Genomic DNA, 13,317 nt, shown 5'->3' on the forward strand with positions numbered 1-13,317 from the left:
CAAATGTGCTGTATTTTCCATAAGATTTGTGGTTCTGCTTTGTTTGGAAGCAGACCTTGTCTTTTAGAGCAGTGTCTTTAATGCAGTGGTGCATGCTATCACTTCCCTCCCCTTCTAACCTAAAAACTGGCCCTCTGAGGGGTGAGAGGAATGGGTACAACCACTTCCTTCCCAAACACCCATTACTGTAATAGAAAATTTCAGATACTCCTTTTTGTTAGAGATTTCTTTTCCAGAGCCATTTGAAACAGAATGAAAACCACACTTTGGTGTCAGTCAAGAGAATTTATGTGGGATGTGATGAAGCAGTACATACACACGCATTGTGGCAGCACATTCATTTTTTATGTGCCCATTCTACAACGATGGCATGGGAATCGCTTTCAGGGAGTGGTAGAAAAGAATATTTAAAGCAGTGAGGGGGAGGCTGTGGCCCTCCAGGTATTGGTTGGACTACAACTCACATCATCCCTCATCATTGGCTATGCCAACCTGGACAATGTGGAGGTCCACGGGTACCACATCTCTGATTTACTGAGGATTTCTTCATTATTTTCAGAGGAGAGCCATGTTGTGGTTCGAGGACCCGATCCCGGAGTAGTGGAATGAAAACACAAGGACACGTGATATAAGGTTAATGGGCAAGAAAAGGCCACAACTTTATTGATTACAGCAAGTGAAAAAGTATTGGCTTAGGCATTGGATTACGTCAGCTGACTCCACCCCCTCAGAGAGGGGTGAGTCTAAAACAGGGGGGTTTATTCACCAGTAGGTGGAGCCTGTTGATGTTAATCCAACTATAAGCTCTCCCCTGATGTCACCAAGGGTCGTGCCATGGCCTCCCGCCACGCAGGCATCGGACAGAATACACGACCGCCGGATTCCTTTAACGGAATACCCAAAATTGAAGGCGCAGGCGATGGCCACACCTAGCCCTTCCACACACCACAACACATTATTCCAATGCCTAACCTACCCACCAATACCACGAAAGTTGTGACAATTGCTACGAGGTAGGCGAAAAAACCAAAAAGCCTAATGCCAAATGGAAAAATTCCTACCAGGCCCCCCGGACAACCAGCGCAACCAACCTAAGGTCCATAGCAAGGCCAAAAGAAAACTGAGACCCTGAGCTCTAAGGGAGTGGAGGGTGGGTGACTCGCGACGGGACAACGAAGAGTGAGTCCAGAAGGCTGGTGCCACAGCAGTTTAGGCTGCTAAACATGCCCCCTCGCAGGCACCTGGTTGGGTGCCTGGCCGAGGGCGTGGGCGCCAGCCAGGTGAGTGGGAGTCAGGGGGCTAACACCCCCTGCTTGAGGCAGAGTCCGGCTCCCGACCACAACCACTCCCCTCTCTTGCAGGAGGAGAGTCTTTAATCTGCTGCAGCTAAAGCAAGTAGGGTTCAAATAAGGAAATGCAATGTGGTGCTTCCTGTGAACTATGGAAGCACTTTCTTTGGGGACAGTTTCCCTGTTTCCCTGGCTCCATCAAGCCTTTGTCATAGACCAAATGGTGGTGCTGTGATTCGGAAATGGTTATTCAGGGTGGGAAAACTATTCCTTCCAGGGTTTTTTTACCCCCTTAACCTGAATACTCAGTGTTCCTAAATTCTCAAGAGAGAGAATTACATTTTATTTGAGCCAAATGGCAACCCAGCAAAATTGTGGCCTCTGGAATAGACAGGGACTTACCAGTTCTGCATAGTTAAAACTGTGGGATGGAGAGCAAAGGGAGTCAGGAAAGAAGGAATCCCATTTATATTCAACGCTAGTACTGTAAAAGGAGCTGGATCTGAGGTTGCAGCAAGAAGCCAGCAGTGTTATTTTGTTAAAATGTTTAGGATGATACTGACTTGGTTATCACTCACAAGGTAATTTGCAGCATCTAGATCATGATCTTTAAATTTCTTCACTGGCTCCGGCTCCATGCATTTCTGTGGGAATTGCACTGAGTGCTTTGAGGCAAAATACTTACGCTGAATTAGACCCAATTGGCTGTATGTCAGTCTGTGGGTAAGATTTTTTTTGCAAGGGAAAAAAAATCTTTTTAAGAGCTTCTGCAGTACTTCAACCCAGGGACTTTAAAGGAAAGGGGTTTTTTTTGTTTTGTTTTTTAAGGGAGAGGGAAATAAGTGCTATAAATGCTGCCAGCTCTTTTCTGTTAACATAGGTACATTGTTATATAAATGGTGGAATTTGCCTCAAATTGTAGCTTTTGGAAGAAAGTCTCCAAATATTCCACGTTCTATAAAGTGAGATGCCAATAGATTTCTACTGAATCACAGTCCAAATTATAGAAACATTTATTATTATTATTATTATTATTATTATTATTATTATTATTATTATTATTATTATTTAAGGGGGGCAGGGAGTAGTTAGGTGTTTGGTGTGTCATTTATTTTGCAGGTATTGGAAAAAAGGGACATCTTCCAGTCATTGCAATGTGGCAGTTATTGCAGTAGAGCATTTATCATGAAAAAGAGTGCAATGGCAGGCAGGTGCCCATGTGGATATAGTTGCTGAGTTGTTAGTGCAGTGCAGCAACTCAGAGCCAGGAAGTAGTAAGATTCCAACATCACAAACCAGGGATTTTAGATCCAAGTATGTCATTCTCTAGGGACGCGGGTGGCGCTGTGGGTTAAACCACAGAGCCTAGGACTTGCCGATCAGAAGGTTTGTGGTTCAAATCCCTGCGACGGGGTGAGCTCCCGTTGTTCGGTCCCTGCTCCTGCCAACCTAGCAGTTTGAAAGCACGTCAAAGTGCAAGTAGATAAATAGGAACCGCTCCAGCGGGAAGGTAAACGGCATTTCCGTGCACTGCTCTGGTTCGCCAGAAGCGGCTTAGTCATGCTGGCCACATGACCTGGAAGATGTACGCCGGCTCCCTCAGCCAATAAAGCGAGATGAGCACCGCAACCCCAGAGTCGGCCACGACTGGACCTAATGGTCAGGGGTCCCTTTACCTTTACTGTGTCATTCTCTATGCTGTGGTGACCTGCAAGAAGGAGCTGTTGTTCTCCACCACTTCTGTACTTTCACTGGAGACAGTCAAAGGCTAATATTGCAACTAGGAACTCAAGAGCATTCATGGGGCCAAGAGGCTTCCTCTACCTGGCTGGTTCCTAAGTCCAAACAAACTTTTCAAGGTCAATTTCAGTCTCAGCTCTGATTCCCTCTCCATATATACAGTACCTGCTTGACTGCCTTGCTCCTTCTTCAGCTGGTGTCCACACCAACAGCCCTGGCTGAAGTGTCTAGTACATCTCTCATCTTAATCACAAGCACAGTAAAGTGGTGCTCTGCAAGCCACTATTCTCTCCTTTTGGCTATCCCTTTGCTATAGTATTCTCTCCAATATGGAGATGATCTGTATTATCAACCACCTTGTAACTTTGATGTGAATATTACCTTGTCAAGATGTCTGAGGGTTTTTGTAGCACTGATATCCATGATGGCATGGCTTTTGGGTGTTCATCTGTGTTGTGTTCATCTGATTGGCAGCACATCTTGCGGTTCTTCATAGGTTTAAGCTCCCCTGCCTCCAGACACATGTATGTATATCAAGGCGCTACTAGTAAACTGTTGCTTAGCCCCAAATTCCAAGGGATTCCATTGAGAGCCATGGACTTTGTATGACCAGCGACTGCCCAATTGTCTGGAATTGTTGGGGGATTCTGGCATGCACATGCATTCACACACACACTGGTGCGGATGTGGAGCCCTCTCCAGCATGGATGTTCCTGGCATTTCAGAGGATGCCCATATGTGCATTGGAATAAGGACAAAATGGTGCTTATATTCTTTGCTAGCACAGAGAATAATAGACAACTGTGGGCTTATTCACACTGTACTTGGCAGTTGTTTCTGTCGTGTGTACGTACAGTTGTCCTAGAGAATGTCATAAAAACAAGACTTGCACAGACATGCACTGAAGAGCCATTTGGATATTGTTGCCTAGTACGTGTCCATCAGGCATTCGTCCTCAGTTTATATACCATCCCAATGTACAGAGTGCCCATTCTAATGCCAGTGGGGTGTGCCAAAAGAACAGAGAAACACCAAGCAGTTCTCGAAAGAGTCTGTTCCTTTACTGACAGTATAATGCAGTTTTAGTTACGTACAGTTGTAGGTACAGTCTCCTTACAGCATACAGACTATGCTCTGGCCAAGGACAGGAGCCAAGAGCAAACTTGCCTTAAACGCAGCAGCATTTGTATTGTAGATTGTGCTGAGTTGTTCTCACATGCTTAACCAGCTGCAGATGCAGGACAAAACACACCCAAATTAAACAGCACGCTGAAATTAATTAAACAGCACGCCAAGAAAGCACACCTTTCTTGTCCTTTTTCTCTGCATGCATAAGCTCTTCTACAGTACATTAACACGCCACCCTTCCTCTGGGGAGCTCAGAGTGCCCAGGAAATCTCCCATTCAGATTACAAGTCCTGACCTCAGCTTCAGTCATAGAACTGTTATCATTTGCCTTCAGAGCTTTTTCTAGGCATCTTCCCCATCACCCTTTATGATGCTCACAATGGCAAATGCCTCTGAGTAGCAGAATGTGAATCGGCCCTTTGATTTCTAAGTGCGTCGCTTTTTCTTCCACGTATGCCTTGTTGGGCACGGATCCGCACAATAAAACACACGTTTCCCCAGAATATAACTAAAGGCATTGGAGGAAATCTGACAATTCGTAGCTTGTCAATTGGAATTTTAGATCAAGCGGGCTTAATGTTAGAGTTGTTTCTGTTACCCTTTGCAGGTTTTGAGGGAGCTTATTCGACCTTACTATCTCACCATGAAGCTAATGGGAAAAGCCTTGCAGCAATCTTCACAGGAAAGTTTCCAAATGTCAAGTGTCATCTTTCCAGCTGCTAGATGAATGGGTAGCCACGAGGCATTTATTTGGGTGTGCGGTCTCAGTAAAATCTGGTTGCTGTGGCAGCAATTACTATAATTTGGCCATTGCTTTGGCAGTACTGGGACCACATGCAATTTTAGTTGTTGGATTTGGGGCATTATTTGGGGACAGTTGTAATTTAGAGGCAGGTCAAGGCATTCCTGGGTTGTTGCTTTATTTTCAGGGCTAGCATAGCGCTAAACTGCCTTTCTTATCTACATGAGGACATTCCTCTGCGTTGTTCTCACCGTTGTAGCCTCTCCATCTTGAAATTAAAAATATATTGGCGAAGCAGATTGGCATGCTCTTGAATACACGAGATGGCGGCCCGTCCAGCCTGCCAATTTCACATTAGTTAATGAAATTTGGGTAATTTCTCTATAGCGCAGTATAGAAGCTATAGGCTATTACTGAAAACTGCTACCAACAATATGTGTGTAAGAAATTGCCCTCCAGATGTTGCTAGCTGGGGCTGATGGGAGTTGGAGTCCATCTCCCAACTGCAAGGCCGTAAGTTCTCCATCCGTGCAGTATAGCATCTCAGTAAAAGCTAAGACCAACGCTTTAGAAGGGACCAGCCATAAATACATACACATTTTGGCACTGATTTAAAGCTGTTCCTCGGGTGGTGCTGTGGGGAGAAATTCACTGTCATCAAGAGGAGCTAGACCTGTCTGTCAAATGGAAAGATTTCTTCCCCCTTTTCACCCCCTCTACTCTCAAGTTCTGGCCATTTCCCCACTAGGAATGGTTTTGTTACTTAGGACTCAGCTATACAGCTGCATAGAAAACATTTTAAATGTGTTGTATAGTGCAGTATACAAATGTGACACTAGATGGCGAGAGTGAGCTATGCCAAATTCGGTTTATTTTTCAAAACGTGTTTTTTAAAAAAGTATTTTCACAGCGGGGTTTTTTATATGTGTGTAGAGTCCACCTTAGAAAAGAAAGGCAAAAGTTGTGTGTGGAACGTTTTTGAAAACTGGAGGCAACAGAGCGACTCTGGAGCTTGAGACATTTTGTTATCAGCAGGATCCAACTTGGGGGTGTGAGATTATGACCCAGCATACCCCGATTCACCTGATTATTCAGGGTACAGGCAGAGATAATACACCTCCCTAATAACCAGCATTGCTTGCTCTTAACAGAAGCCTGAGGATACCTTTGATTCTATATGTAGAAACAGCACTTATGTTTCTATCTCTTCCCTTTTGTCCTCCTCCCTGGCTGTGACTTGACACTTCGTCACTTCCCCTCTTTTCCTCTTCCCTCCTTGTGTATTATGCAGCTTCTGGTGCCCTCACTTAGGCCCTGGTGTCTATGAACTAATTTCTTCTTGATCCCAGTTATTTCTGTTCACACTGTAGGCATCATCCCCATTTAGGTGAGCTGTGATAATATAAAGGTAAAGGGACCCCTGACCGTTAGGTCCAGTCGTGGCCGACTCTGGGGTTATAGCACTCATCTTGCTTTATTGGCCCGAGGGAGCCGGTGTACAGCTTACGGGTCACGTGGCCAGCATGACTAAGCCGCTTCTGGCGAACCAGAGCAGTGCGTGGAAATGCCGTTTACCTTCCCGCCAAAGCGGTACCTATTTATCTACTTGCACTTTGCCATGCTTTCGAGCTGCTAGGTTGGCAGGAGCAGGGATCGAGCAATGGGAGCTCACCCCATCGCGGGGATTTGAACCACCGACCTTCTGATCGGCAAGTCCTAGGCTCAGTGGTTTAGACCACAGCGCCACCCGTGTCCCAGCTGTGATAATAAGGAACTGCATTTGCAATATCCCTTCTTTTCCTTCCCTTAGCATTATATCTCTTGTGGAGTTCACAAACAGGAAGTGAATAAATTAAGTCCTAGTTCCATTTCCCTCCTCTTCTGAGTTCCTTCTGCCTGTATTTTATCCCTGTTAAGATGAAAGGCACTTGGGCACTTAATAACAGAGGGGCCGGATTCATTGATGGTTCACAGAAGCTTCCATTCACTTCAGTATAGCTTTAAGAGCACTTCCTTGGTGTAATGCTGCATTAAAAAATCTTCTTTCTTTCTCAGTAAAAGAATAATATTTGAGCTTTTACATTTGGTTTGCCAGGAGTTTATCTTTTATGTAGCTTTGCCTCAATGCAACATTCAAACATTTCAGAGATAATTTGAGTACAAGTTATTTGGGAGGTGGGATGGGGGAAGAGAAATTGGTATTAATTCACATCCTTAAGTTTCCTTATTGTGTTTCTGTAAGGTGAATAAGTGCATCTCTTTAGAAAACGCTGTTGAGTCTCTTGAAGAATCCAGAGCCAGGGCATAATGTACTGCAGTGCGATACAATTTTAATTTGAATAGTGACTTTCATACAAAATGCATCTCTGACTGACTGTAAATAATGCAATTACAGAATTAAATAATAAATAATAGACGAGGGGAAGGCAGTGGAAATACAAGGGAGGAAGAATAGAAGTCTTATTTTTTTGGGGAGGAGGGGTAAGATTGAAATGGAGAGCAGGTCAGTAAGGTGTGGAGATGTAGAGGAATTTTCTTACAAAAGCTGGAAGGTACTGATGAATTTAAAAAAGGATGCCGATGGAGTGTTTCATTTTTAGAGAGATGTAGGAGGCGAGTGCATTAACTCATCACACCATGTAGTGTCCTTGGGAGAACAATGAGCAAGATGTAGATAGGGGAGCAAGCAGGAACTAGCTGTCTTAAACTAGCTCTCCCAGGCATGTTAGCAGTGTCTCAAGGATAGAATTGTGAAGTAGTAGAATGGACTGTACCGTTTCAGACCGCAGGAGAAGGCTCTGGCTTTTTAATGTTCCATATGTTATGCAGAAAAATTGGCCTAAGTGGGGACATCCTAAGGAAAAGCGGGACATTCTGGGATCAAATGAGAAACTAGGGCAGCTTCTGTAAATCTGGGAGTGTCCATGGAAAACAAAAGCTCTTGGAGGGTCTGAGGTTTTATTTACAGTTAAGAAGCAGACAGATTTTGTTAGATAAATATTGTTTGCCTGCCTTTTCTACCTACTTGATGTGGAAGGCAAGAAACTGGTCTGGGGGAAAGCACGGTTTGCAAGCTATCTCGGAGATCTGTTGAAAAATTGAAATACGTTATTGTCACTTGTACAACTTGTATACAGTGAGATTACACGAGCACCCCCCTACTCAGCTCTCTTAGTCTTAATTCCCCTCGTTTACTGACGCACGCCCACCAAACCTGAAAGTCAGTTGCCCTGTTGTTATCTTTTCATTCAGCAACCTAACAGCCCATGGATAGAAGCTGTTCTTTACCCTGTTGGTGCAACTAATCATGCTTCTATATCTTCTGCCTGAGGGCAGGAGATCAAGAAAGTGTCGGCCAGGTTGTGAATCATCCCTGAGAATTTTCCTCACTCTCCTGAGGCAACGTTCTTCTGCAATGTTGTCCAGTGGATTCACGGGACATCCCATAATATCTTGTGCTGTATTCACCACCCTCTGTAGGCACTTCCTATCAGTTTATGTCAAACCAGCGTACCACACCATGATGCAGTATGAAAGGACACTTTCTATTGTGGACTGGTAGAAGGAGATCATCAAATGTTGATTGACATCGTTATTTCACAATACTCTGAGGAGATGCTCAGACTTAATGCCAAGCTATGGTTTGTTGTCGCTTGCACAGTGCATGCTCACATACCTCCTCACCCCCTCCCACACCCACTTCGTGTGTGAGGAGCATATAAGAGGTTTGCCACAGCTTGTTAACAAATCAGCTTCTTCATCAATCAGGAATAGATGAGGAGGACAGCAGTGAGCTTAAGGCCCATCGTTCTACGGAATCAGTGTCTCCAACCTCTTAAAGTGGCAGACAGGTTCAGGCTTGGACTCTTATCGTAGTTAATGACTACAGACCCTCCAAGTGTCCAAATTTTCCAGGGAGAGGCTCGGATTTACAGAAGCTGTCTCCCAGTTTCTGATTTGATCCCCAAATGTCCCACTTTTCCTTAGGACATCCCTATTTTTATCAGAGAAATATCAGAGGGTATGGTAAGACGTCCCTATTTTCACCAGAGAAATGGTGGAAGGTATGAAGTTAGATAACCCCCAAACTAAGGAGAGAAGTAACTACACAGCCTTTAGAAGACATCTGAGGGCAGCCCTGTATAAGTTTTGAATGTTTAATGTTTTAATTATGTTTTTTATATATGTTGGAAGCCGCACAGAGTGGCTGGGGGCAACCAATTCAGATGTGTGGAGTATAAATTATTATTATTATTATTGACACCCCTATTTTCATTGGAGAAATATTGGAGGGTAGGTGACCGAACTTGTTGGGATCTTACATTTCATTGTTTTCATAACTTGACTGGATTGTCTGCAGTGTATTTATTGACATTATGAACACATAAATATGTGAGTGATTCCCTTCATTCTGATTAAGGAAAGTTGTCAAGTGGCAGGCACTGTGTCTCAGCTAGAATTTCCATTCAGTTCACATTTAAAGGTGAACCCACACTTTCTAAAACAATACACAAAGTAAAGCCCAGCCACCATTTGGATTTTGCGTGCCTCTGAATGTAGCAGTGCAGTTCTCTGGCCAAGTAACATGTACAAAAATGCTTATGCTGGCATAAATTGTTCATAAAATCGTATATATGTGTAAAGAAATAACATACGGAAGTGTGTTATATTAAAGAACATAGTATGTATATATTAAGCAAAACTGTGTTGCAAAAATATGTATATGAGTGAAAATTGACAGTTTTATCTTTCACTACTCTCAGCTAGACAACTCTCTCTCATAGGGTTACTCTGAGACTAATGTAAGAGCACCCCCACATTGCATTAACTTTAGTTTCTCGGAAGATGGGGTGGTGAAATGGAGGTGAAATAACATTGGCTCCCAGTACGTTTCCGAGCACAATTCAAAGTGTTGGTGCTGACCTTTAAAGCCCTAAACGGCCTCGGCCCGGTATACCTGAAGGAGCATCTCCCCATCGTTCTTCCTGGACACTGAGGTCCAGCTCCGAGGGCCTCCTGGCAGTTCCCTCACTGCGAAATATGAGGTTACAGGGAACCAGGCAGAGGGCCTTCTTGGTAGTGGCGCCCGCCCTGTGGAACACCCTCCCATCAGATGTCAAGGAAATAAACAACTATCTGACTTTTAGAAGACATCCTAAGGCAGCCCTGTTTAGGGAAGTTTAGGGGAGCTTTTATTTTGTTTTTAATGTTCTGTTGGGAGCCTCCCAGAGTGGTTGGGGAAACCCAGCCAGATGGGCATGATATAAATAATAAATGATGGTGATGGTGGTGGTGGTGGTGGTGATGACGATGATGATGAATAAGCCAACTTCTGTGCTGTCATTGTTTTCTTTCCACAGTCTTTATACGGTATTGCTGTTCCTACTGTACCCCAGCTTCCTCTTTTCTACACGCCTGTGGATTCAGTAGACATCAGCATAGAAGTTGCTGGACTCCAGTTCCCAAACCCCTTTGGCCTCGCCAGTGCGACTCCCACCACAAGTTCGCCAATGATTCGCAGAGCTTTCGAAGCCGGATGGGGATTTGCACTGACCAAAACCTTTTCTCTGGACAAGGTAATGAAAGCTGGTTCCCAATCCACCCTAACCACGTTTGAAATAATTTTGCGACTCCGTGTGTCATTTGTGTGTTGCTGGTCGGTGGCCGCCGTCTCCAACAGAAACCATGGGGAGAGGGAGTGATATCAAACAAATCAGAGAACAGGAGAGATTGGACAGTTTTTCCTTTGTTTGGCTTTTGCTGATTGGCTGCAGCAGTTTCAGGCAGAAAGCATGGCAGGCAAAAGCATGGATGAGAAAGGTTCCCATAGGAAATAATGGAAATCATCAGCTCATTATGCGAACGCTTGTCTAACGAACAATGTCCTAGGAGTGCATGGTGGGACTTGCATGTACAAATATTCCAGAAATGGTATGTTTCTTTGTGTCGCATTAGAATCCCCAAAAGCAGCCCCAGGGATGCAATTTATATGATAGGTTCAGGTGCCAAGAACACTGAGGAGTTCATTATTCCATATTTCTAAATAGTAGTTCTACTATACCATTCGGTATAGTATAGAAGGAAAGTTATCCATATATATTTTTGAATGGACTGGCCTCTGGTGGCCAAATTAAGCAAGTAGGGGGTTGTTGGACTAAGCTATATTTTCACTCCAAACTATATATTTATATATATATATATATATATATATATATATATATATATATATATATATATATATATATGCAGGTTTTGGTGTCTTCGGGTGTCTTCCCGTGTAAGAGTTGGGGTGTCTAGGCGACGTTTCGACGAGGTCTCACTCGTCATCTTCAGGCTGGTGCTTTCGGCTTCTTGTTACTGGAACAGAGCAGGATCTCAGTGTTTGAGTTCCTATAAATACTGTTGAGGGGGTGTGGTGTATAGCCTCCAACGTTCTGGGCAGAGAGGAAGTTCCCAGGTTAGTGTGTCTTTTCTTCTTTTGTTCATTAATTACTTGAGGGATATCTTGAGTGATTTCTTGAGTGATATTCTGAGTACCACTTAGGAGGGTCATTAGGTGTGGATTAGTTGCTAAAGCTTTCGTGTCTTGACCTCTTGACCTTGTGAAGAGTTTTTTCTGAGAAGATGGCTGTACTGCACTTAGTTGTGCTCTGGCTTGGCTTCGTGTATAGGGGCGAGCTGTGGTTTTGTGCCCTGTGCCAGCCAGATCTGTGTAGGGATTGCAGGGGGGTGCAGCATCCGGAGGTGCCACTATGGTTTGGCTACTGGATGGTGTCTGTAATTTATCTGTGGAGAGGGTCTGGGTTTGGGTCTGGTGTGGTTGATTGGAGATGGCGTTCTGTGTGCCTCTGGTTCTGGTGTCGGTTTTTGTGGGGAGGGCTATTTTCCAAATGTCTGGCAGGCGGGACGTATCGTCACGCTTGTTCATGTTGTGAGGGTGTTTCTCTATCTCGATGGCTTCCATGATTATTCTCTTGTGGTGGTGTTCCATGTTAAAGAGCAATTTGGAATCTGAAAAATTAATTTCGTGTCCTGTTTCTTTCATGTGTTGGTAAAGAGAGGAAGTTTTTTCTTCTTTTTTGACGGCATTCTTGTGTTCTGCGATACGTGCATTTATTCGTCTGTTTGTTTGTCCAATGTACGTGGCTGGGCAGACTTTGCAGGGTATTTCATAGACCCCTTGGTTTTCTAACTGGATTTTATCTTTGGGGTTTCTGAGGATATTGGCTATTTTTTGGTTGGTGCAAAAGGCTGTTTTGATATTGTGTTTATGGAGGATTTTGCTAATTTTATCTGTAGTGCCCTTGATATAAGGAAGGAGGGCCATGCCATTGTTTTCTTCTGTGTCTTGCTTTTTGGGGGGTGTTTCTTTTTGGATTAGCTTCGTAACCCTGTTTTGCTGGTATCCGTTGGCGATTAACACATTTGAAAGATTCTGTAACTCAGTTGTCAAGTGGTCTTTGTCAGCCAGGCGTTTGGTTCTGGAGATGAGAGTCTTGGCTACGGAGTTTATTTGTGCAGGGTGGTGGTGTGATTGTGCATGTAAGTAGCGGTTGGTGTGTGTTTTTTTCCGGTAGATAGTGTGTCCTAGGGAGCCATCAGGTTTTTTGTAGATTAGGACGTCAAGGAAGGGAAGTTGGTTGTTGGCTTCTATTTCCATAGTGAATTGTATTTTGGGGTGTAGGCTGTTGAGATGTGTGAGGAAGCTATCTAGTTTTTTCTTCCCGTGTGGCCAAATTACAAAGGTGTCGTCAACATACCTGAGCCAAAGTTTGGGTTTGTGTTCTGACTTGTCTAAAGCATTGGTTTCAAAGTGTTCCATGTACAGATTTGCGATGACCGGTGAGAGGGGTGAAGAGAGATACAACATCGAAGCTCACAACCCAGATGAAGCCAATAAAATCAGACTTGAAGTCACCAACATCCTCTGCTCCAGCAAACCACCCAGAAGCAATTTACACAAAGAAGAACAGAAAGCACTCACCAACCTGAGGAAAGACAACAACATAATCATTCTCCCAGCAGACAAAAGGTAATGCCACTGTTGTGATGAACACATCGGACTACCAAGCAAAACTATCAAATCTACTCCAAGACCCTACCTACCAACCTATAAAAACAGATCCCACCACCTATCTGGAAAAAACCACCAAATCCAAAATAAAAGCCTCTCCTATCAGTGAAGAAATCCAGCTAAGAATCATCCCCAGAGAAAAATCATCCAGATGCCCCAAACTCTACGGTCTCCCCAAGATACACAAAGAAGGAACACCACTCAGACCAATAGTCAGCTCCATAGGCTCACCTCTACAAAATCTCGCTAAATTTCTCGCTAAGCAACTTCAGCCCTATGCAGAATCTATCGCTTCACACGTTACAAACTCCTTCCAGTTCATAGAAACAATAAAGAAGCAAAAC

The 13,317-nt window shown here is 44.0% G+C and overlaps 1 protein-coding gene across 4 annotated transcripts in view; it reads left to right on the top strand.

The window, feature by feature from the left end:
* Positions 1–13,317, top strand: part of DPYD (dihydropyrimidine dehydrogenase) — a 537,474-nt gene that overhangs the window by 292,974 nt on the left and 231,183 nt on the right. For all 4 annotated transcript variants that reach the window (XM_081193976.1, XM_081193978.1, XM_081193977.1 and 1 more), the window contains one exon: positions 10,260–10,475. In XM_081193976.1, coding sequence (XP_081050102.1) covers positions 10,260–10,475 — 216 coding nt within the window. The remainder of the gene's footprint in view (positions 1–10,259; positions 10,476–13,317) is intronic.

The sequence above is a fragment of the Podarcis bocagei genome (genome assembly GCF_964188305.1).
Source record: "Podarcis bocagei genome assembly, chromosome: 5".
NCBI classification, from domain to species: Eukaryota; Metazoa; Chordata; class Lepidosauria; order Squamata; family Lacertidae; genus Podarcis; species Podarcis bocagei.